Raw genomic sequence first — 26,307 nt, forward strand, 5'->3', positions numbered from 1 at the left:
CAGTGAGGGAGGGTCCGTGGGCGTGGGACCCTTCCGGCCAGGTGTGGGATATATTCTCCTGGTGTGCCTGTTTCCTTAAAGCGCAGTATTGGGGTGGGAGTTACCCGATTTTCCAGGTGTTGTGTGTCTCAGTTCCCCTGGCTAGGAAAAGGGATTTCCTTCCCCCTTGCGCTTCCAGGTGAGGCGATGCCTCGCCCTGCTTCAGCTCACGCTGGTCAGGCTGCAGCAGCTGACCCCACCGATTGTCCGGCACTCCCTAGAGAGATGACCCCAGTACCTCAGTTGAAAATGCAGAAATCACCGGTCTTCTGTGTCGCTCGCGCTGGGAGTTGGAGACTGGAGCTGTTCCTATTCGGCCATCTTGCTCCGCCCCAAGGCCACTATTTTTAAAGGACCCACTTGCACTGATCAGCATGATCGAAGGAAAGAAAATCTTACATTTAATGAAGGTATCAGAAGATTCAATTAACCCTAACTAAGAGAAAGCAGTATTCTCCCCTCTCTAGCTCTTCAGGGCAAAGCAAAATGAGAGAAATTTTCTATAAATGTACCTATTGAAGGAGAGAATACGATTCTTCTAAAGAATTCTCACAGATTCTTATAAAGGACAACATTTCAGTTTCCCAAAACCTCAACTTTTCTCCCATAAATTAGAGATTCAGACTCTGAATTATTTAGTTACATTTCACTTAAATATGAAGTAAAACCAAAGATGTAATGAACAGATGAGTTCAGGATGCTATATACAATGAAGACATAATAGAAAATAGTGACTGCATGCTCATCAATGATTAGATTATCCAAATTAACATCTATCGTTCAAAAGGGTTAAAGCTAAAATTAGCAACTTCTATACTGAATTCCATAAGCTGTAAAGGCAATTGGTCTCATGTGAAGGAGTCCAATATTAGTCATGTCGTCCCTTTATCACTGTTTGTGCAGTGCTAAAGGCTAGTATAGAGGGTTATGTGTTCTGTACAAATGATTTTATTTCCCTCTAATGGTGTTCTATTCCCATGTGTAATCTCAAACTACAACCTGAATCACTGGAACATCAAATAAAATGAATGATAGTTCAGAGTTTCTTGGGGGAATTCAGAAAGTTGGTAAAATTATAACATGTGAAACAACTAATTCAAAGGGTTGAGGAGACTTTAAATATTATCTTGAGTGGTGGGTTTTTTTTTTTTTTTTACAGGCAAACATCTCACTTTAACACCAATATTGCTACTGTAATGTTTTTTAATGCAACTAAAACCAAATCTTTGTTATATACACTTATGGAAAGAAAGAGTTCCATGTGATTAAAACCAGTACGTAGCCCAACATAAACAGTATCATGCATTCAGTCCATGGATCAAATCTGCATAAACAGTAACCAAGAAAATCTTAGTATTTTCCGCATCTTTAAAGGAAAATTGTTCGGCTAAATAAACATCATAGATAGTTCCACTGTCAATATAAATACCCACTAAAATATATATAAACAGATATAATATATACATGAATTTGTATACACTACAACTGACTTGGTCTTAGATCCATAAAAACATATATGTTCACTCAGGTTCTCTACATGAAAGCAAAGACAATAACTTTGGGCATTTGAATGTCCTTGAAAACTATTCATCGTCAGAGGTATCCATGACATACCTCTGACCAATTATAAAATATCTATTTGATGTAACACTGCCATTTTCAGACATTTGTGCATAAACCTTTGAAGCCTGACAGTCACTGATCATTTATTTCATGTGACTCATAGAAAGCTTGAAGGCATCAGTTTACCAGCTCTACCTCTGAGTGGTTTTGACTTCAATGCTGTGATAGATTACATTTCCTTAGAATGCCAATGAAGACATTCCATCTTTCTCTCTCTGGCTGCATTTATTCTCTCTATCAGTCTTACTGCAAAAATCCTACTCTGTTTCATGCCACTCATCCATTTTTAGGAGTTCCTTACGAAGTAGGAAATGTGCATTCTTTCTAGCTGTTTATATTACACAAAGACAAATTCCTCTTACATATTTACAAAATAATTTTAAATGCTCTAGTTACATATAAACATCTCTTGAGGGCAATAGTTTAAGCAAACACACTCTCTAATAGGATAAAAGTTCTTTATTCATTAAAATCAATTTCGTAAGCTGTCTAAGTTACTTTGGAGATAGCCTAAAAAATGGCTAATGCCCAAATCTATCTGAATGCCTAACAGGCTAACAATCAATAATGTTTTCCTCTCCACCTTCCTTTAAACATTATTGTTAGAAAAGTGTAAGAAAAGGTCTTGCTCCAAAGTAATGATGGGGAAAAATTACCAAAAAATTTGAATGACAATGAAAATAGACTCTTCAATCTACAATCAACAGGGGAAGCAAAGGGAAAGAGTATTCCAAATATTCAAGTAAAAGCTACTCACATTTTATATCTTCTTCAGATGTTTGAAATAGTAGATATAATTATGTTAGGACACTTATTAAAGATGCCTTTTTAGTAACATAACCAGTCAAACTTATAATAAAATGTCAACTTCCACAAGAAAAATGCATTGGTTTATTTTCCTAAGATAAGTAATACAGTTAAAATTCTATCATGCACACCACAGGACGTCCAATTTCATTTAGTTTAGTGGAATTTTGTTAAAAGAAACTTATTCCAAAAAATCACATTCCCAATCTATAAGCCCTGCAAATGAAACAGAACTGACACCAAGTTTACGTCATGAATAAAGTAAGAAGTTATTTGAATGTATCGAAGAAACATAGAGGCATTAGCATATACCACCCGCACATACTATTTTTTCCTAAACCAATTTGTATGTTATACTATCTGATTCTGGTGGGCAGCAGAGAAATTAAGTGAATTTTTTTTTCACAGTAACAGGGGTAAGGAGAGTTGAAGGGTAATTGCTATTTGATGAGTGAACAACAGAAACGCAACAGTCCTTCTCACCTACCAGGTGCAGTGCCAAAAACATATAATTAAAGACTCATTACAGAGTGTGATAGCTACGTAGACAAAGATCAAAGAAATTTAATGTTCACAGATATTTTTAGCACCAGATAATTGAAACCAAACCCAAAAAGAAAATCATTTTCTTGGGTCCTCATTGTACATGTCAAAAACATTTTAGCAAGTCCAAATGTTCTTTTTTCCTCAGAATGTTATCTGTAATAGGTATTGCTTTAGTCTTTTCTTGTTTGTTTTTATATAATATTTTAAAATCCATTCCTCCTAACACTGAGAAAGATACTGTGGAGATTATATGTTCTTCAGTGTGCACATACATACAATCTTAACCATGGTGAAATATGTGTTTTTTTGAATTTATATTTATTTTTGTTGACAAATAAAAACTATATACATTTATACTGTACAACATGATGTTTTGACACATGCATACACTGTGAAATGGGTAAATCAAAGTAATTAACATAGGAATTACCTCACATACTTGATTTTATTTGTTATGAGAACACTTAAAAATCTCCTCTCTCAGGACCAACAAGAAGATACTACAATCCTGCTTTTATATGCACCTAACACTGGAGCTCCCAGATTTATGAAACAATTACTACTAGACCTAAGAAATGAAATAGACAGCAACATAGTGAGTGGGAGACTTCAATATTCCACCGACAGCACTAGACAGACCATCAAGACAGAAAGTCAACAAAGAAACAATAGACATAAACTATATCCTAGAACAAATGGACTTAACAGAAATCTACAGAACATTCTTCCAAACAACTGCATAATATACACTCTTCACATCAGCACATGGAATATTCTCCAAGATATATCATCTGATAGGCCACAAAACAAGTTTCAATAAATTTAAGAAACTCAAAATCAGATCAAGCATCTTCTCAGAACATAGTGGAATAAAACTGGAATTCAACTGCAAAAGGAACCCTCAAAACTATGCAAATACATGGAAATTTGTCTGGTCTTCAATGATTTTTGGGGTAACAATGAAACCAAGATGGAAATTTAAAACTTATTTGAAAAGAATGGTACTAGTGACACATGTTATCAAAACCTCTGTTATACGGCAAAAGCAGTGCTAAGAGAAAAGTTTACAGTGCTAAATGTCTATATCAAAAAGTCTGAAAAAGCACAAATTGACAACCTAATGTCACATCTCAAGTAACTAGAGAAACAAGAACAAACGAAGGCCGGGCGCAGTAGCTCACACCTGTAATCCCAGAACTTCCGGAGGCCAAGGCGGGCAGATCACTTGAGGCCAGGAGTTCGAGACCAGCCTGGCCAACATGGCGAAACCCTGTCTCTACTAAAAGTACAAAAATTAGTTGGGCACGGTAGTGCATGCCTGTAGTTCCAGCTGCTTGGGAGGCTGAGGCACAAGAATCGCTTGAACCTGGGAGGTGGAAGTTGCAGCACTGAGCCAAAATTGAACCACTGTACTCCAGCCTGGGTGAACTTGTCTCAAAAAAAAAAAAAAAAAAAGAACAGATAAAACCCAAAGCTAGAAGAAAAGACATAGCAAAGATCAGAGCAGAACTAAATGAAATTCAAACAACAACAAAAATACAAAAGATAAATGAAACAAAAAGCTGGTTCTTTGAAAAGATAAAATTGATAGACCATTAGCGAGATTAATGAAGGAAAGAAGAGAAAAGATCCAAATAACCTCAATTAGAAATGAAACTGGAGACATTGTAACTGATACCACAGAAATAAAAAAGATCATTCAAGACTACTATGAAGACCTTTACACACATAAACTAGAAAATCTAGAGGAAATGGATAAATTCCTGGAAACATACAGCCCTCCTAGATTTAATCAGGAAGAAACACAAACTCTGAACAGATCAATAACAAGCAAGGAAATAGAATCAGTAACAAAAAAAAAAAAAAAATGTCAACAAGAAAAAGTCCAGGACCAGATGGACTCACAACTGAATTCTACCAGACATTCAAAGAAACATTTTTTACCAATCCTACTGAAACTATTCCAAAAGAGAAAGAGGGAATCCTCTCTGAATGTTTCTATGAAGCCAGTATCACCCTAATACCAAAACTAGGAAAGGACATAACAAAAAAGAAAACTGCAGACCAATATCCCTGGTGAATACTGATGTAAAAATCCCCAACAAAATACTAGCTAACTGAATGCAACAGCATATCAAAAACATAATATATCATGATCAAGTGGGCTTCATCCCAGGGATGAATAGTTTAGCAAGAATAGATTAGCATAAGCAAGTCAATAGATGTGACAAATCACATAAACAGAATTAAAAACAAAAACCATATGATCATCTCAATAGATGCAGAAAGAGCATTTGATAAAATCCACCATCCCTTTATGATAAAAATCCTCAAGAAACTAGGCACAGAAGGGACTTCCTTCAAAGTAATAAAAGCCATATAAGACCAACCCAAAGCCAACATCATACTGAATGGGTAAAAGTTGAAAGCATTCCCCTGATAACTGGAACAAGACAAGGATTCCCACTTCACCATTTCTATTTAGCATAGTACTGGAAGCCCCAGCCAGAGCAATCAGGCAAGAGAAAGAAATAAAGAGCATCCAAATTGGAAAAGAGGAAATCAAACTGTCACTGTTTGCTGATGATATGACTGTATACCAAGAAAACCCTAAAGACTCATCCAAAAGGCTCCTGATAAATGAATTCAGTAAAGTCTCAGGTTACAAAATCAATGTACACAAATCAGTGGCACCAAGCGGAGAGTCAAATGAAGAACTCGACCCCCTTTACAACAGCTGCAAAACAAAAACAAACAAACAAACAAACGCTTAGGAATATACTTACCCAAGGAGGTAAAAGATCTCTATAAGGAAAACTACAAAACACTGCTGAAAGAAATCATAGATGACACAAACACATGGAAACACATCCCATGCTCGTGGACGGGTAGAACCAATATTGTGAAAATGACCGTGCTGCCAAATGCAATCTATAAATTCATTGCAATTTCCATCAAAATACCATCATTACTCAAAGTAGGTGGGGGGGGGGTTGAGAGGTAGGTGAGAGATAAAAGACTACATACTGGGTACAATGTACACTGCTTGGGTGATGTGTGCACTAAAATCTCAGAATTCAACACTATAGAACTCATCCATGTAACCAAAAGCCACCTGTACCCCCAAAACTATTGAAATTTTAAAAATAATCTTTTTAAAATTTCTTCTCTTAGCAATTTTCAAGTATACAATATATTATTATTAACTATAGTTGCCATGATGTACAATAAATCTCTTGAACTTACACCTTCTGTTTGTATCCTTTGACCAACATAAATACAACGAATATTCAAAATCCTTAATAATCCCCCACTAAACAAATTGTTAAGGCTTTTATCCAAGACAAAATAAGCCAAATCCACTATTATTTTTCTTATATCATAGTGATATAAACCATCTAAAGCAATAACAACACAATAATAACAAATACATACATGACATACAAACAAAACATTTGTAGAATAAATGCAGTATAAAGTCCCTAAGAGATATCAGCCTTCTGTTATCATCAATCTGGCTTGGACCTATTTTCAGAAAACTCTAGAAATATAGCTACACCTAAAAGATATGCATTTATACTTGCTAAGTCTTTCCAAACATATAAATGCTTTTTAAAGAAAGCATGTCTTAATTGCTGAAATAACTTTGGCCTTATTAGTTAAAAGCAAAAAAAAAACAAACAATTTTAATTAACAACATGGATTTTCCTCCATTTACAAACAAACCTCCATGAAAGAACGCACACCAATAAGGGTAGCTTTTCTAGTTGAGAAATAAAAGAAGTTACCCTATTTTGTAGATGAAGAAACCAAAGAAGGTTAGTGACTTGTCTTAGAACATAGAGCTTCCTAATAGGAAAACAATAGAATCCAGCACGTCTCAATTCTTATATACCTCTCATTAAACTATATTGTCAACAACTAACATAAAAATCATTAGTTAGAGGTTACAAGATTTTAGTTATTTTCCTTTCACGAACAAATACTGGATAAAAGTTAAAATATATTTAAAAATATCACCAATGCTTATATGTAGAAGTAAAAACAATACCAATGAGGTGGTTTTCATCTTTTTAATTACTAATTTTGGGTTGCATCATCAAGGCACGGGATACTTTAAATAATAAAAACATCAGAAATGTCCAAAAATATATACTTTCTTTCTGTTTTTCATGTACCAATGGATAAAATATTGAGCCATATCATATTACAATTTATGACTATTGGCTGTAGACGCGTCAATGATATACCTGTAAATACCCACTTCAAAATATGTAGTAACTATTAGTTGATATTCGGTCTCACAAAATACTGCATAAATATTAGGAAACAGTTTGAAAAAAATGAAGGCACTCGCCTTTCATTTGAGAACAAGAGTCCTTGGTAACCCTTACTTGCTTCCATACTCAACATGAAAGACATTGGTCAGCCGTTTTGGGGTTGCTTCCTACTAACTTCCTTGACTTCATTATCCCTTTGTACTTGACCTTATTCACTTTGGTTATACTGAACTTTCAATAAACCCAGTAACTATGTTTTAGCAGACCAATCACTTCCTCTATCAGTTTTTGTCTCCAAATGAAGTGAGGCCTGAGACTAGAGTATTGGCAATGCAAATATAAAAGTTATTTAGGTATCACAAATGAAAAAATGAGCAAATGTGACAAATGAGGAGTATCAAAGATGCCAAATCATACACACAAGGATCAGAGCCAAGATCTTGAATGCATGGATGAGCTTTCTAAGACAAAGAATATACTAAGGACTATTTTTTAAAATAGTGGAACATTATTATGTGATCCCAAATCAGCTGTGAGTTCACAGATTAATAAGCCCAACATCATGCTTATATAGACCTCTGCAGTATGTGCCCAGCACAATGCTTATATCTTCACAGTGCTATTTGATAATTCACATGTATCTAATATCCTTCATATCAATATGATTCAGAACTTTCCAGTCACATATTTTAAAAACCAATCTGGGCCAGGCATAGTGGTTCATGCCTGTAGTCCCAGTACTTTGGGAGGCCGAGGCAGGTGGATCACCTGAGGTTGGGAATTTGAGAACAACTCAAAATTCTGGCCTGGCCAACACAGGGAAACCCTATCTCTACGAAAAATACAAAAAATTAGCCAGGTGTGGTGGCGCACGCCAGTAATCCCATCTACTCGGAAGGCTGAAGCAGGAGAATGGCTTGAACCCAGGAGGTGGAGGTTACAGTGACCCAATATCGTGCCGCTACACTCCAGCCTGGGCAACAGAGCCAGACTTCATCTCAAAACAAACAAACAAAAAAAAAAAAAAAAAAAGAAAGAAAGAAAGAAAAACTAATCTATATATGTAATTTTTTCCTGCTCCTCAAATGAACTCCTCTATAGCAATGTATTCTTAACTTTTATTATTCCAACTTTCTAAGCACATTGAAAAGAGTTGTAAAATGCAGTAAGGTGAATACTTGAATCAAACTCTGGTCATCAGCAAATTAAGACACAGGATTTCAACAGGTAAATCATTATAATTTGTAAACAATACAAAAATAGTAGCAGAAACCAAATTAATGCTAAACCCACATAATAACCCATCACCACAGCACATCCTGCATTCTATTCCCAGGAGAAAGCAATGATGAGCAAATAAACTCACGGAAAAGTTTTTGAAGATATGAAGTATATGACAAGGTCAGAGAACACCCCAGCTTGATGTCCCACACCACTTACACTTAAAGTATTAGGCCATTTTAATAAAGGCTCATAATGCGAATCTCAAAGGCACCATAAAATTCTTAAGCATTCTCTATGTCGAAGAAAAATTCATTAATACTTAATATAGTTTTAGTGCTGGATCCACTTCAAGATATTCTTTGACAGATATTAATTCACATATGGAAATTTATAACTCAATTTTACAAATCTGTTTAACTACAGCACTCCAATCTTCAATAGTTTTTGATGAATAAATGTTGAATGTAACAATTTAAGATATGATCTCCAAGAAATTCTTCTGGAAGCTGGTATCAAGGGAAGTATGGTACCACATAAAAGAAAAAAAAAAAAAAAACTATGGCAGTACTCAGTACTCAGGCAACATCCTCTAAAATAGAATTAGAGTAAATCTGCATATGTTAATAACACTGGGTGCTGCAGAACTGACCTAATAAACAGGAGTAGGTTGATTTCAGGTGTATGAAGGCTTGAAATTCATATTCATATGAGAGGCCACTAAAACTGTCTCATTTGAAGATGTTTTAGTTTTTAGAAGTACTATAACATTATGTTATCTCCTATATTCTGCCTTCATGGATTCCACCTTAACAGAAGATTCCAGGTTTAAACTGCCTAGTGCGAGAGGCTATACACTGACAGCTTTGCTGACCAGGTGGGAAATCCCCCTAAATTAGTTGTCCATTATCTACCACCAGTCGAACAGCTGGGGTCATAGAGCAAATACTGTTATCTAGGGCACATGGATCTTCTTTCAATCAACTATACAGACTACTAGCACTCCAGGTGCTAGCTGGCATCTTAATTGTGAGTTGTCAGCTATCCAACTTCTATCAAAAGTCCAGCTGAGATGATAGACAGTCCAAGGGGAGAGCCTCAGGCACATTTCTCAAGTACACCTTGGTAGCAGGTTAGGTTACTAGAAAGCTGCAGTCCAGTACCATTATTCCTGGGTCATTGTAGAAATGTCATAACCTTGATTTTTTCACTTGTTGGCTAAATGCAGGAAATGGACATTCATAGAAATCCTCTGTACTTTATGGAAAACTATCGAGGACTCATTCTACTGTTATTGTCCGATATCCCTCATTTAAAGAACCACAAAATAAAACGAGTTCAGAATTAGGAAGAATGACTCTCCTGAAAAACAAACAAACAACAACAAAAAAGAGATGCAGTGTCATTTATCAGGTAACAGCTGTGTCTCCCAATATTTTTTATTGAGAGACTTTCATTGAGAGACAGAGCTGTTTACCTGATGAACACCCCCCTACCCCTCTCCACTCCATACAAAGAAACTTGGATCTACGTTATACTCAAATCATTACCTGCCATTGTCCTAGGTTTTTGGAAAAGTTCCACCTTCTTTCCTCATTTAATTGGAGCTTGGCATTTTTACCCTTGTCTTATGGAAGTAGAATATCTGCTTCTTTTATTTTAAGCTGCAACTGCTTTTGCAATATTCTCCAAATAATGAGAGAAGTATTAAAACTCTAGTATGTGCCCAAGACCTTTAGTTAAATTAGTTCATATAACTCGAAAGAAATATATTTCAAATGACATATTTATAAGCATTTTCTTCCCAAGACTAATTTTGAATAAATAGAATATGGATATAAGTGTTTTAAGAGGGAAGTTAGCCTTCTACTCAGAAATCCATACAATCAGTGTGCCTAGATTCTGCTGCTAGATTATATATACCTTTACATGACCAGTTACATGTTTCTAATTATTTTAGATGATTATTACATAAAATTGGCTTTCTAGTTTAAAACACATCATTTAAATAAGAAAATGTATTGCCTTGGTGGAGCTTACATAGTAATAAAATAAATCCAACACAAGAACCACTATTTATCCTAAAGCCTGTAACATTTTCTCCTAATAAAACAATACTTCAAAAACTTAGGTCAGTATCTGCTGTGCCTAATTATTTTTTAAAATAATATATGACACATAAATCTACTTTGCTTCTATTAAGAGGTAATATCATTGGATGTGCCAAAGTCAGAATTATGTTTTGAAGTTAATAGTGTATAATTTAAAATTCCAGGTCACTTAATATGTATGGTATCAACTTAGTCAAATGAGCTTGAATATACTTGATACAAATTTGAATTGTTGACCAAGGTTTTTAACAACAGGCATATAAATTGACAACTGCAGTGAGTTTACTATTTTCTATTCTATGTATAAATATACTAGTGCTATTCTAAAATGATTTATGGATTTGAAAGTTAAAGCAAAGAAATTCAAAATACCAATATTGAAAAACCTGCTCTAGTAATACCGCACATAATGCTGCTTATGAGATGTGCTCACAATTTTAAGCCGTGTTCATATTTCCACATTGTAAAAAGTGTCCTTATTATTCCATCTTTCATAGTTAGTCCTCTGCAAAATGTTCTAAGAGTATTGATCTATACCTACCTTTATATTAACTTTCTAAGTACTGTTGGCTGCTTTGCCAAGCTTTTAATAAGTTTAATACAGGTTGTTTAAATAGTTATTAAGACCTATAATTCAGAAAGTGCTTTCTAGTCCTAATTTGTATTGCTGTCAAGATCCATCTATTTTCATTATGATAATTATGTTAAATTGCACATTTGTTAATACACTAGAAAAATATGTTTAAATCTAAAAGGAAGATAGCATCAAATAAAAACAAATATTCCAGAGGTAATGCAAATAACTGCACATGTATCAACTCGAAAATATATTTTATGTTTTCACTGGCTTGGAAATATTGGCTGAGGAAGCTATCATCATAGGATGTGAACACAAACACTATGCCATGAGTTTGGCAGATAAGTGGATCCCAACCAAACAGAAAAACAATTTCCTAGTGGGGTAAAATACCCCTAAAGCTGTGAGGCAATTTCAGTAACAACTCTAAAAAGAATTCTAGGCAATCACAATTCTGTGATACTATTCTTCAAAGCAGTATTTGCTGTTTTTGTCATGTGCTGAGAAACCTTAGTGACAATGATCTATTGCTACATATTTCTTTGGATCTTCATAAAACGTATTGCCAAATACCTATACATCTTGCAATGAATTGGCTTGGAATAAAATTGTCCAAACTTATTGGCCATTTCTCAGCAGGCACTGCTTCCTTTCATAAATTTAGTAAAGAGATATGAACAAAAATATCTAAATAACGGAGTCCTCATTCTAAATCACACATAGACCATGGTATGTGCAAAGTCTAATGCAATTTGTGATGGCAGATTGGGATTTACTTTACAGTCAAAGCACATGGATTTTTAGAGTGTTAAATAGAGTTGTAAACATTCAATTTCATTAATACACCATGCAGTTGCAACAAGGCTATTGCGTAAAGCATGCTATGCTGTCTGTGGATTGTGAATATGATTCAAACCAAGGTTTCATTCTTATGTGGAAGAAGTTAGCTTCATTCTGTTTCTGATTACAGCTAAAAATGCATGGCCACAAAATAGCGCCAGATTAATGCAAATTCATTCTCACTGCTGGAGAAGCATAGGTTGTTATTGATGGTGGGTCAATAACCACATCAAATCACACATTAGTATATATAAATTACACAGCACCAGCCACCATGAGACAAATAAGAGGGTAAGAGGGTCCCTTCCCCAGAGGAGACTAAAATCTGAATGAGAAAAACAGACATGCATACATGAAACTATTATAGAGTATAAACAGGTACTGGTAAATATATACAGTAAAAAATAAATGTTGAGGGAAATGTACAGTAACAGAGTGATTTGAGATAGGACCAGTTAATGATGGCTTATAAAAGGGATTTTTAAGTATTTGCTTTAGCAGAAAATAATATACCAAAATGACTTTCTTAGAGCCTTTATCACCTGAGTGATTAAATACCATGTGAATTTGAAATTCATGACTCCACTTAATATTCCAAAATGACTGCTTTGAGGATGTTTGGTAAAAGTGTTAGCATGTATATGTATGTGTGTGTGTGTGTGTGCACTTATATATATTTTTAGAATTTTACGAGGGGCTGAACAAAAAGAAACCAATTAAAACTGTGGTAGGGAAGAGAATTACCCAGGAGAGGACAATGGCGTGGGTTCTAATGAACACCAGGTTTCAAAAACAGTTATGCAACAGAGTTTTAGGAACTGCTTTCATCCGTATTTAAAGGAAATTATAAATAACTGTCTGGGGATGGTTAAACACATTTTTTTTTTTTTTTTTTTTTTTTTTTTTTTTTTTTATTTTTTATTATACTTTAAGTTCTAGGGTACATGTGCATAACGTTTATATCATGTATAACTCCCCAGTGCAATCCCTCCCTCCTCCCCCCTCCCCATGATAGGCCCCAGTGTATGATGTTCCCCTTCCCGAGTCCAAGTGATCTCATTGTTCAGTTCCCACCTATGAGTGAGAACATGCGGTGTTTGGTTTTCTCTTCTTGTGATAGTTTGCTAAGAATGATGGTTTCCAGCTGCATCCATGTCCCTACAAAGGACGCAAACTCATCCTTTTTGATGGCTGCATAGTATTCCATGGTGTATATGTGCCACATTTTCTTAATCCAGTCTGTCACAGATGGACATTTGGGTTGATTCCAAGTCTTTGCTATTGTGAATAGTGCCGCAATAAACATACGTGTGCATGTGTCTTTGTAGTAGAGTAATTTATAATCCTTTGGGTATATACCCAGTAGTGGGATGGCTGGGTCATATGGTACATCTAGTTCTAGATCCTGGAGGAATCGCCATACTGTTTTCCATAATGGTTGAACTAGTTTACAATCCCACCAACAGTGTAAAAGTGTTCCTATTTCTCCACATCCTCTCCAACATCTATTGTTTCCTGACTTCTTAATGATTGCCATTCTAACTGGTGTGAGATGGTATCTCATTGTGGTTTTGATTTGCATTTCTCTGATGGCAAGTGATGACGAGCATTTTTTCATGTGTCTGTTGGCTGTATGGATGTCTTCTTTTGAGAAATGTCTGTTCATATCCTTTCCCCACTTTTTGATGGGGTTGTTTGTTTTTTTCTTGTATATTTGTTTGAGTTCTTTGTAGATTCTGGATATTAGCCCTTTGTCAGATGAGTAGGTTGCAAAAATTTTCTCCCATTCTGTAGGTTGCCTGTTCACTCTGATGGTAGTTTCTTTTGCTGTGCAAAAGCTCTTTAGTTTAATGAGATCCCATTTGTCAATTTTGGCTTTTGCTGCCGTTGCTTTTGGTGTTTTAGACATGAAGTCCTTGCCCATGCCTATGTCCTGAATGGTACTACCTAGATTTTCTTCTAGGGTTTTTATGGTATTAGGTCTAACATTTAAGTCTCTAATCCATCTTGAATAATTTTCGTATAAGGGGTAAGGAAAGGATCCAGTTTCAGCTTTCTACTTGTGGCTAGCCAATTTTCCCAGCACCATTTATTAAATAGGGAATCCTTTCCCCATTTCAAACACATTTATAAATACAAAAAATAATGGAACATTAGGAAATCCTCTAGCCTTATAGAGGAACATTCTTCTCACTCTTCAAAACAATACCTAAACACTAATCTAGTTCCAATAGCAAAGGTAAGAGGATTAAAACTAAGCAAAAGAGAATACAGAACATAGAGGCTTAGAGCTGCAAGGCTCCAATCCCATTTACATATGAAGAAACTGAGGACCAAAGAGGTCCATTGACTGGACCAAGGTCACCACAGAGGAGCGATCAAGAACTAGAATGATTTATCATATTGTCACAGGATCCTGGGGTGTCACTTCGCCAACCAGAAACCTCTGCAGTCAGTGGCATCTTCTGCCTGAGTAATGTACATGTTCTCCCTGCTTCCACCCAGGGCTATCCTTTAAAAATGTAGGTCATCTCATGCCATTCCATTCCTCAAAGTTCTCTAACAGTGTCCCAGCTCACTCAAAGTAAAAGCCAAAGTCCTTTGAATGGTCAATAAGGCTCTACATTATCTGCTTCCAGCATGCTAGCCTCCTTGACATTCCTAGAACATGCCAAGCATGCTCCCATCTTTGGTATTTGCTGTTGCTGTTTTCTGTTTCTAACAACATTACTTCTCCGGTGAACATAGCTCACTGCCACACTTCCTTTAGACCTCTGTGCAAATGTCATTGAAGTCAGGGAGGCTTTCACTGATCATCTAATATAAAATAGCAACATCTCCTCCTCAGTTCATATCACAACCTGACATTTGATATACACCTTTAAAAAAACTGTCTGAATTCCTGTACTAGAATGTAAGCTCCATATGTATAAGCCCCATATGGACAAGGGGAATTTAGTTTTGTTATTCCTTTGTGGGATTATCCATGTGATATATAAAAACAAACCACATAAAATATTGAGTGCTATTTATTGAACTCCACCAATTTAAGGTATTACAAAGGAAATTAACTTTTTTTTTTTTTTTTGAAACGGAGTGTTGCACTGTTGCCCAGGCTGGAGCGCAGTGGCACAATCTCGGCTCACTGCAAGCTCTGCCTCTTGGGTTCACGCCATTCTCCTGCCTCAGCCTCCCGAGTAGCTGGGACTACAGGCACGAGCTACCACACCCAGCTAATTTTTTGTACTTTTAGTAGAGATGGGGTTTCACTGTTTTAGCCAGGATGGTCTCGATCTCCTGACCTCGTGATTCGCCTGCCTCGGCCTCCCAAAGTGCTGGGATTACAGGCGTGAGCCACCACACCCAGGAGGAAATTAACTCTTAATGTTAAAAAATTGCTTTTGTAATTTATCATATGATGGCAAATTGGAATAAATATCATAGAGATGGTGTTAGAATTACTAGAAGTATCATCCACAATGGATAGGGCAAAGAAGTTCCAATTTACACACAGCTATGTGATCAGAAAAAAAATAAGCTTCTCAATACACTGATATATATTCTTAAGATATTATATTGCAAAAACTACAAGCACAGATTTAGAGGAAATGTAGAATTTCAGATGATCTTTTAAATCAATGAAAATATAGGCCCAAATGGTATTACAGTATCATAAAAAAACATCCAAGTTATTCAACTAAGATCTCTACAACAGCAAAAAATAACGTTTTGTCTCTTAAGCTGATAGGTGAGTACAAAGGTGTTTTTATATTATCTTCTATATATTTGCTGAAAGTTTTCACACTTTTTTTCATTTAAATGAGACAAATTTTAAGGAAAGAAAGTCAAAATATTTAGTATGTGACGACAGTGAAAGAATACTAACAACAGCCGGGCGCGGTGGCTCACGCCTGTAATCCCAGCACTTTGGGAGGCCAAGACGGGCAGATCACGAGGTCAGGAGATCGAGACCATCCTGGCTAATACGGTGAAACCCCGTCTCTACTAAAAAATACAAAAAACTAGCCGGGCGAGGTGGCGGGCGCCTGTAGTCCCAGCTACTCGGAGGCTGAGGCAGGAGAATGGCGCGAACCCGGGAGGCGGAGCTTGCAGTGAGCTGAGATCCGGCCACTGCACTCCAGCCTGGGCGACAGAGCGAGACTCCATCTCAAAAAAAAAAAAAAAAGAAAAAAAATACTAACAACAGTGAAATAATACTATTTTAATAGACTTTCCTTATTGTGACGCTGTACAAACTAGCTGTTAAGGGCCTAGGCTCTAGAGATACAAAGCCTGGGCTTAAATCTTAACACTGACACTTGCTGGTCATGCAACTTTAATATGGAGCAAATTACTTAACCTCTCTGAGCCTCAAGTTTGTCTACAAAATAGGAACAAAACTAATAATGTTATCCTGATTGTATATGTATATTTAAAGGTCTTAGAACATTGCACAGGGGTAGTAAATGCCATATATATACATATACACACACACACACATATATATATAAAACATATCACACACACATAGTTTTTCATTATTTTTTAATGTATTAAAAATGCCTATACATCATCCAATAAGACATTTGGAAATGGAGTCTCAATTTCAAGAGAGAGGTCTGGCCGGGTGGGTGGCTCACACCTGTAATCCCAGCACTCTGGGAGGCTGAGGCAGGCGGATCATGAGGTCAGGAGTTTGAGACCAGCCTGGCCAACATGGCAAAACCTCGTCCTACTAAAAATACAAAAATTAGCCGGGCATGGTGGCAGGCGCCTGTAGTCCCAGCTACTCTGGAGGCTGAGGCAGGAGAATCGCTTGAACCTGGGAGGCAGAGTTTGCAGTGAGCTGAGATTGTGCCACTGCACTCCAGCCTGGGCAATAAGAGCAAAACTCCGTCTCAAAAAAAAAGAAGAAGAAGTCTGAGCTGAAAATGTAAATCTAGGCATCACAGGAATCATACATACACATACACACACATATACACACACACACACACAACACATACACACAATTCCCACTCTTAGAACAGTACTTGGGAGATAATAAATATTAAATAAATGTTAAAATGTTAACTATTACTATCTTTAATCAGCATTTCAGAAATCAATTAAATTTAAACTCATCAAAATTAAAGTTAACACCTAAATGCATATAGTAGGAACTCACTAAAGGTTTCATGAACAAATATAATTCTTGCTAGTTACCTTTTTTAAATTGCTGTTATCAAAAGTAAACAGAAATTGAAAAAATATAAGAATTTATGCTTTTCAGCCTCTACTCCAAAAGTTACTAAATTTAGTAGGTAAAAGTAACAAAATGATCACTAATAATTATGACCGTAGTAAGATTATTATATTGGCCTTGAAAACACTTTCAAATATATTTATTCATAGTTAATTCAGAATCAACCTCAATACAAATACATACATTTCATAAGCCTGTGAGCCATAGGAAAAAATCTCGGGTGGATTATAATCATCAATTATGTTTTTCAGGTTCCTCAGGCTTAAATGTCCCTGCCCAAAATAGTCAATAGTATGTCCCCAGGATTTGTATCTTATCCTCAAAAGGTGTGGCTAACAATCAGGGCAGGACCTTGGAGAAAGGGGATATTAGCCAAGTCATTCCCAATCTAAACAAAATTGAAAAAGTATGCATGCCATGTGGGTGTTGAAAATGAACTTTAAAAATCTGTACCCTTTAACATGCACTAAATATGCTTGTATAAAACAATCCAGTGATTGTTTTCTGCCTAAAAATGCTTTTATTTCCACTGACATTATATCTAGACCTATTTACTATTTTCCACTGCTATCTCTTACCTGCAGCAGAATCCACTAAAACACATGATTCCATTCAGAAGAATAAGGGTTGGGAGGAGTAATTTTAAAAGCCTAAAACAACCCCAAGGAACACAGAGAGAGGACACTGCCCCTCAGAGGATGGGGGAGAGGCTGGTCTTCTGCCTAAAATTCAGGTGTACATATCTCAATGTATCAGTTTGCAAGGACAAAAGCAGTTTGGCCTCCCAAACAAAACAAAAAAAAAAAAGAGTCTTTTTCCCCCTCCTTCTGGAGGCATGCTCCTAGAGTAGGAAAAAAAAGTGGCTACCCATCCACTGGCCAGCTGAATCAGCTCAAGCAATTATGGGAGTGACCTATAATTATACTCATAAATATCAGATTTTAATGTCATGGTTTCTGAATTTGGGTAAGTGATATCACAAAAGAATACTGTATCTGCTAGACTATTTCTTTCAGCTCCACAATTCTAAGTATTATATATACCCCTTGTTGCCTCTCCCCCAATATGATTTTCCCTAGGACAGGTAACCTTTTTCAGCAAAAAGTAGTTCCGAATATTTTAGGTTTATGAAGACCAGAATTTTCAAAATGACTAATAATTTAAGTAACAGGTTTATAGTATGTTATTCATTTGTGTTTTTCAAGAGTGTCATTTATGATTTCTTTACTTTCAAGGGGAAGAAAAATATGCATCACAAAGCTTAAGCAAGAATTGGTGGTAAGTTTTTCTAATGGCCACTGACAGAGGCCATTTTCTGAAAGTTTTCCTCAAAGTACGGATTACTGGCAATGCTCCATTTAAGAGTTTGTTGTTTGTTTGTTTGTTTTTCAGTTTTCATGATTCAATTAGACAAACAATGTTCTTCTCTTCTATCTTAATATATATTATATATGAATATACATATATTATATAAAATATAATACACATTCAAAAGTATATATTTTTTCTTTCCTCTAATGTAAAATATTTAACACCTTGAAAGATACGATCTTTAGTGTATAGGTAACTGAGGGCTTTCGTTAATGGTCAATTATTTAAAAGTCTCACATAATTTATATAATCTACACTAAAATGTATTGTTAGAACTAGGCTATAGCATATGTTCTTGCTATTATATATAGAAAAGAAAAAATTCTGGATAATTAAAACTATTAATCCTTAAGGATATAAAACAAAAAGGCTTTTTCAAATGTACTTAGAAAAAAAATCACACAGGAAAGTTAAGATTTTGTAAAACTATTTTAATAAAACATTTGAATAAATTTGTGTTAAACTCAGCAAGTTTCATATGCCTATGACTTGCTTCCCTAACCTCCTAAAAATTATCCTGTTATACATAAAACAGAGCATTTAGTAAAATAAATAACACACCAGCACATGAAACTTATAGAAACTCTGGCATCCATTTACCATGCAAGTACAATAAATTGTAATTTCATCCAAATACCACGTCATGTATGAAATAATCATTAAACTTCACCACATTAAAAAAAAATTCAAAGATAATCTGGCAAAAATGATTTATTTAAACATAGTATAATCTTATTTTAAGAAAACATAAATTCATAGTAATGAGAGCAAATCACACATAAATGTCTGAACTGAGCATTAGAATTCACAAATTAGTATCTTCAGCTCATTTGAATTAATGAAGTACTAAATACTATATTGAACAAGAGATAACAATATCATTATATGCTAAATCCAAACATGGAAAATAACTCTAACATAAAAACAAGCAAGACTTTTTGTTGTCGTTTTTTGGTATTTTTTTGGGAAAAGAAGCTCCAACACAATTAAATAATACATTTCTACATTTTCTGTTGTTTTTCTTCCCCCTAAATCATCATGTTTCCATTAGCTTGCTAGTAAATCCTACAGAGTTGTCAATTTATCCATCACCATCTCTCTCTCTCAGCTTCAAATATAGAAAATCTGAAGAGTTCAAAGCAGTTAGAAAAGCAGCGAGTTGACAAAGAATGCCACTTGAGATTTTTTTTTTTTTTAGTCCTACTTCCTAAAAAGTCAACAGGTCAAAATTACTCTCAGCTGGATGCAAGGATCTTTGGAAAAGGAAAGAATGTTTTCCCTGCCTCAGTCAGCAGACTTAAAATGCTCCTGATCCACAGTGGGATAGATGTGTCCCTCGACGGTCAGATATTCAATCGCTTCCTTGATGGCCTTGAGACTAAGGTCGCAGAGCTGAGCCTGGAGCTCATGGATGCTCTTCCCTTCCTGTTGAGGACACTCATGAATCAAACGCAGCACTTCGTCCCGGATGAAAATGCGGTGACTCTCATCGTTATCCCCAGCATCATCCACTTCTGATGGAAACACAGGCACACTTTCTACAGTGGTATCACGACGGGCTTTATCCAGCATCATGTGTGCATTGACTGTTTCCAGAATATGCACAGTGAACTCGTTCATGTCCTCTAGGACATGAATTTTCAATACCTCAAGGCTCTTTGTTCCCGTGGGACATTTGAGGATACCAAACACTTTGACATATGCTCCGACTGACAATGGAGTCACTTGCTTGACTTTCTCTCTACCAAACCACTGTCGGGCCTCGATTGGTTTCGCGGTCATATCATCAATTTTGTAACAAATGTGATTTGAAGCCTTCTCTGACCCTCTGATTACCCCTACGATGGAGACCTGGGAAACTATAATTCCCCTAACCTTGAACACAGTGTCAAACACAGTAGAGCTGAGAAGCTGGTTCACATTACACGGTACAACGTCCTGAATTCGGACCTTAGGTCTTTGGGTCTTAATAGCAGGAGCTGCATCTCTCTCGCACAGTTGGTCACTGCCTCCACTCCCTCCATCAGCAGCAGAAATGCTGCCATAGCTCCCAAACCCACTGTTACTCATCTTCAAGACAGTTCAGACCGAGGAGAAGGTGGGCTTTGGCTTGTCTGGGGCTCCACGGACAGCTTTGAGTTCTCCACAGAAGGCTTTGAGCTCTCCACAGAAGGCTTCAAGCTGTCCGAAAGGCTACGACTGAATGCTGGGAGCCTGAGGACGTGACAAGCTCCACGCTACCTGTGGACCAATCAGCTACTAGAATGCATCTGCTTCCAGCCAGTCAGGGTCGGCCACCTTCTCAGCTGATGGCATAATCCTTCCCGGTGTGTCAGTGGTTGCTACATTCTAAAAGCCCCACACGAGGGGAGCCCTGTTGCTTAGCTGGTCAAAGCGCCTGTCTAGTAAAAAGTCCCACGTGTAATTTCAAGCAAGCCTTTCCCAACATCTCTATAAAAATGCATTTTTACTAGTCCCCCTCTTCATTTCTTAATGCTACAACTTCTACAATTACTTTTAAAAGACTCATTTATTCATTCATTCAAACAACAATGCAACAGAAATTTTAGGAGCACGAAGTGCTTGGCAAAACGGTAGAGTGCTGTACGTTATGTGCAGGGGGAAAAACGCACCACCGTGGTTACTGTTCTCAAGAACTCACGTCCCCTGTTCATTCAAACCGTTAAAACCAGGAGCATCGGGCCGGGTGCAGTGGCTCACGCCTGTAATCCCAGAACTTTGGGAGGCCGAGGCAGGTAGAGTACTTGAGGTTAGAAGTTCGAGACCAGCCTGTCAACGTGGTGAAACCCCGTCTCTACTAAAAATACAAAAATTAGGCAGGCGAGGTGGTGCACGCTTGTAATCCCAGCTACTGGGGAAGCTGAGGCAGGAGAATCACTTGAACCCAGGAGGCAGAGGTTGCAGTGAACCGAGACAGCGCCACTGCACTCCAGCCTGGGTGACAAGAGCGAAACTCCATCTCAAAAAAACAAAAACAAAAACAAAAAAAACCTAGGAGTATTTTTTAAGAAATGGCAAGACAATCGTCTTTCAATGATTATCATACTCTAAGATAAGTCACATCTTAACACTGGCTTTTTAACATTTTTTGTGGTTTTAAAATTGTAATTTTCCAGGTATTTTTGCCAAGTGCACTATAAATAAGTAATTAATATATTTCAATTTATACATAAATCCAAACTGAATGACTGAGCTCTAAATTATTTTCAAGGCTCTGTGGGCAGGACAGAAAAGTACAAGATTTAGGCCTATTATATATTAGGAAAAACATGGATAAAATCACAGTAAGTTTTTTATATACTCTTAATGGAGTAAATTCTGAACTTCTAGCAGTTATATAAATAGATCCCAGATTTTTTTTTTTTTTTTTTTTTGAGACAGGGTCTCGCTCTGTCTCCCAGGTTGGAGTGCAGTGGCGGGATCTGGGCTCACTGCAACCTCCACCTCCGGGCTCAGGTGATCCTCCCACCTCAGCCTCCTGAATACCTGGGACCACAGGCACACACCACCACATCTAGCTGACTTTTTTGTATTTTTAGTAGAGATGGCGTTTCACCATGTTGGCCAGGCTGGTCTCAAACTCCTGGACTCAAGCAATTCACTTGCCTCAGCCTCCTGAAGTGCAGGGATTACAGGTGTGAGCCACCATGCCCAGCCAAGAATGTTTTGATCTTTTATTGAAATTTTGTTTTTCTTTATAAAACATTTTATTTTGGGTGTTATTGATTTAAAGGCTTAATAAAGGAACCACAGTTACTGGAATCCACCATTGGCAAGTAACCTCCTAACAATCCTTTGTAGTTAGTTAATAGCTTAAATTAGTAGAGTTTTGAGGAGTTTATTAATGCTCTCATTTCTTTTACTGGTTAAAATAATTCACTTTTTGCTATCTCAAAATTACAGAAATATGTGAAGAGTATATCTAAAACTTATAGAAGAACATGAAGTTATATATACCTTTCAAGTTTTAAAAGAATAAAATTGACCAGGCACGGTGGCTCACGCCTGTAATCCCAGCACTTTGGGAGACCGAGGCAAGTGGATCACGAGATCAGGAGTTCAAGACCAGCCTGGCCACTATGGTGAAACCCCTTCCCTACTAAACATACAAAAATCAGCCGGGCATGGTGGTGCGCGCCTGTAGTCCCAGCTACTCAGGAGACTGAGGTAGAAGAATTGCTTGAACCTGGGAAGTGAAGGTTGCAGTGAGCCGAGATCGTGCCACTGCACTCCAGCCTGAGCAACAGAGCGAGACTCTGTCTCGCACACACACAAAAAAGAATAAAATCATGGAGCAAATATGCTTAATTTGTTTTATAAATAAATATATAATAATTATCTGAGCCCACAAATAGATTTCCATGTAAGTGTGGACATTTAACTTCTGGCTCTATGTTAATATTTGTATTCCTAAAATTGTACATTATACTGGAGATCCAACTAAATATATTTTTAAAAGTTTACAACTTCACAATCAGATGCTGCTGTTTTATTAACATCAGACTTTTAGTCAGAAAATCTTGAGGTTTAAATAACAAAACTTATTATATTCCCAAACAATTACAGACACTACAAATTGTATGAATCATACCAAAATGATAATTACCACTTACCTGACTGGATTGCTGGTTAAAGAAACCCTGAGGGATTCTAGGCAATTAAGAAGTTTCTCATCTGATATACCTGATCGTAACTCATGAACATATTCTTGTGAAGACAGGGTGCATTCATGTTTGCTGTTTTTCAGCCCACCCTAAAAAATAAACAAAGATACCATTTTAGACAATGTTTTTAAAAAAATTTTTAAGTAAAATAATGCACAGAATATTTCTTTTGTTATATAAAAATGTGTGCAGAGTGCTACATGCTTAAAAATTCTTGATCACAGAATTGATGTGGTAAAATTGTGTTGTATATATCTCAACATTTTCCTCGACCTCATTAAAAAAAAAAAAAATTACAGTGCTGGTGCTCATGACCTGAATAGAATATGAACTTGAATTACACAAAGTGTCATTGACAGGGGTGCTTAAATTTACAATTCAGGCATTAAAATTAATATTAGCTAGTCCTCCTTAACCCAGAGGATAAGCATTCAAAAATCATCTTATTAATTTTCCTAGTTAAGATATTCGATTCCACAAAATCCAGCAAATAAAATTTAATATATACCATTATACATAACCCACATCTATTGAAAGATATCAGAGTTATCAGCCTTTCTAAAAAAATAAGTGAAAACAGTTATTAAAATGTAAAACAACATATCTCCAATTAGCATGTTAATTAGTCAAATCAGTTGAAAGCATTCACCAGTTCCCAATTATTCCTTTCTGTTACTCTCAGGTTGTAGATTAATCTTAAAAAGTCATTAAATACATTTATCTGATAGTAACTAGTTTTTAACTTAATTTTCAATACAGACGGAGTTATTTCTAGAACTCATCTCATCACTGCTCCTTAACTTCATCGTCTTGCTATAACTATATAACTAGTTCAGGGAAAAGGCTGGGAGGAAAACATTGTCAACACATTCACTATACTAATACCTCACAGTTTCACATTCTAGACGTACCTAATCATAATTGCCCCTTTCCTATACTGTAAATGTATATCCCTGAATTAAGACTCCAAGCTTGAGTCCCATTTTACAGGTTCATACAAATTACACTCAGTTTCTGCTAAACATCTAAGGATACTTACCATAAAATAACATCATAAGGATATGATATATTATCATAAGAAATATAATATTATAAGGAGATCATAAGGAATGGAATTTTTCCCCATTGGGTAGAAGTATTATCATTAGAGGATACGACATTTAAAAAAAAAAACAATGTTAATAATGAGAAATGAGTTCCCCATGGTTTCACACTATTTGGGTTTTTATTGAGAATGCCTCCTCAATGTAGAAAATGTTAATCATTCTTAATTTCTGAATTTTAAAAACCCCATTAAATGCTAAATTTAAGTCTGATAAAGGCTTATAACATATAGGGGAACTCTATTCCCTTAGAGCTGTGGCAATATTATCATTATTATAGCACTTAAAATATTGTGGTAGAGGTCATTATTTGTGTCTGTCTCACTTCTACATTGGGAACTCCATCTATGCCACATAACTAACACAGGTCATGAATTTAGTGAGCCTCAATAAAAGTGTGTTATTATTGAACTTCTCCATAATAACTGCAGAACAAGGAATATGATTTCATACGTTTAGCTCCTATATTTTGTATAATGGCCACTGACTTGGTATTTCTTGCTTCGTTATGAGATACGGTAGATGTTAAAAATACATTGGATGGGCCAGAGACAGTGGCTCACACCTGGCATCCCAGCACTTTGGGAGGTTGAGGCGGGTGGAACACTTGAGGTCAGGGGTTCGAAATCAGCCTGGCCAATGTGGTGAAACTCCATCTCTACTAAAAATACAAAAATTAGCCAGGCGTGGAGGCACATGCCTGTAATCCCAGCAACTTGGGAGGCTAAGACACGAGAATAGCTTGAACCCAGGAGGCGGAGGTTGCAGTGAGCTGAGATCCCGCCACAGCACTCCAGCCTGAGCCACAAAGCAAGACTCCGTCTCCTCCCCAAATAAAAAAGTATACTGGATGAATCATCATCACCTGCATGGCACAGTAAGTAAACCCATCACTGAGAGATCATGTCCATATTCCTGTAACTTCCTTACGCATCTATTATTCCACAAGGAATAACAACAAGTAAATATTTAAAGCATAATTTTGCAAATTCAAAATTATAGTTTTATTTTTGCTTGGCCAACTCACTTTCTACAGCAATACAAAGTTCATCAGTAACAAGGGATATATTTACTACATATGCCAGTCTGAAAACTACTAGTAAAAGGAATTAAAGTTTTCAAGTCTGTAGTCACACACCACTTTCATATAATCCTCAAAGTTATTTTTAAATTAATATATAAAAAGGCACCACTAATCCTCCCCTAGAGGATTGTATATGGAATTTAACCCTGTTGAGTGACCTTTGTATTTTGCAGTTTTCTCTGCCTTGAAAACCCTTACCCCAACCTCTCTATTGCTGCCTCTCATCATTTTAATCTCAACCCCATAGTCTTCTCCCCATCCTACATTCTAATTATCATTGCAACACCATTTTAAATATCATTTATGGTATTACCTCTATGAAAATTTATTTTTGTAATTCAGTTGTTTACTGTCTTCCGCACTAAAACATAAGCTCTTATATCTTATAAGACAGGATTCTTGCCTGCCTTGTTCACCACTGTATCCTCAGCTCTTAAGACAGTGTTTAAGTAAGCACTCAATACATATTTCCTGGATGGATGGATGGATGGATGGATGGATGGATGGGTGGGTGGGTGGGTGGGTGGCTGGATGGATGGGTGGATGGAGAATAAACAAAAGCGTGGATGAGTGATGAGTTTCAACTTGTTGAAGATTCTAAGCTTAGTTTTGCTTCAGAATATTATAGTTCTGAGACTTTTAGTAATAATATATTCAAAGATGCTGAATATAGAACAGGTAAACTGAGACACTGTATTGCATGCTGAGACAGCTCAGAGGTATTTCATATTGGGCATCTCATGCACACAGAACAATCTACTCAGAAAATGTTGGT

General features: G+C 36.3%; 2 protein-coding genes across 6 annotated transcripts in view; both read right to left on the reverse strand.

Annotated features, from left to right (window-relative positions):
• The window catches only part of DIAPH2 (diaphanous related formin 2), a 947,390-nt gene that overhangs the window by 719,279 nt on the left and 201,804 nt on the right, over positions 1-26,307 (reverse strand). For all 5 annotated transcript variants that reach the window (XM_033201830.1, XM_033201829.1, XM_033201828.1 and 2 more), the window contains one exon: positions 23,295-23,434. In XM_033201830.1, the coding sequence (XP_033057721.1) occupies positions 23,295-23,434 (140 nt within the window). The remainder of the gene's footprint in view (positions 1-23,294; positions 23,435-26,307) is intronic.
• Positions 19,162-21,421, reverse strand: RPA4 (replication protein A4). Its single transcript, XM_033201831.1, has one exon. It carries the CDS (start codon positions 20,728-20,730, stop codon positions 19,945-19,947), a length of 786 nt encoding a protein of 261 aa, XP_033057722.1. The 5' UTR covers positions 20,731-21,421; the 3' UTR covers positions 19,162-19,944.

This window comes from Trachypithecus francoisi, unplaced genomic scaffold (genome assembly GCF_009764315.1).
Source record: "Trachypithecus francoisi isolate TF-2019V2 unplaced genomic scaffold, Tfra_2.0 Lachesis_group6, whole genome shotgun sequence".
Lineage (NCBI taxonomy): Eukaryota > Metazoa > Chordata > Mammalia > Primates > Cercopithecidae > Trachypithecus > Trachypithecus francoisi.

Bases quoted from the DNA above. Each gene is read 5' to 3' on its own strand.
- RPA4 (XM_033201831.1), bottom strand. From the start codon at position 20,730: ATGAGTAACAGTGGGTTTGGGAGCTATGGCAGCATTTCTGCTGCTGAT.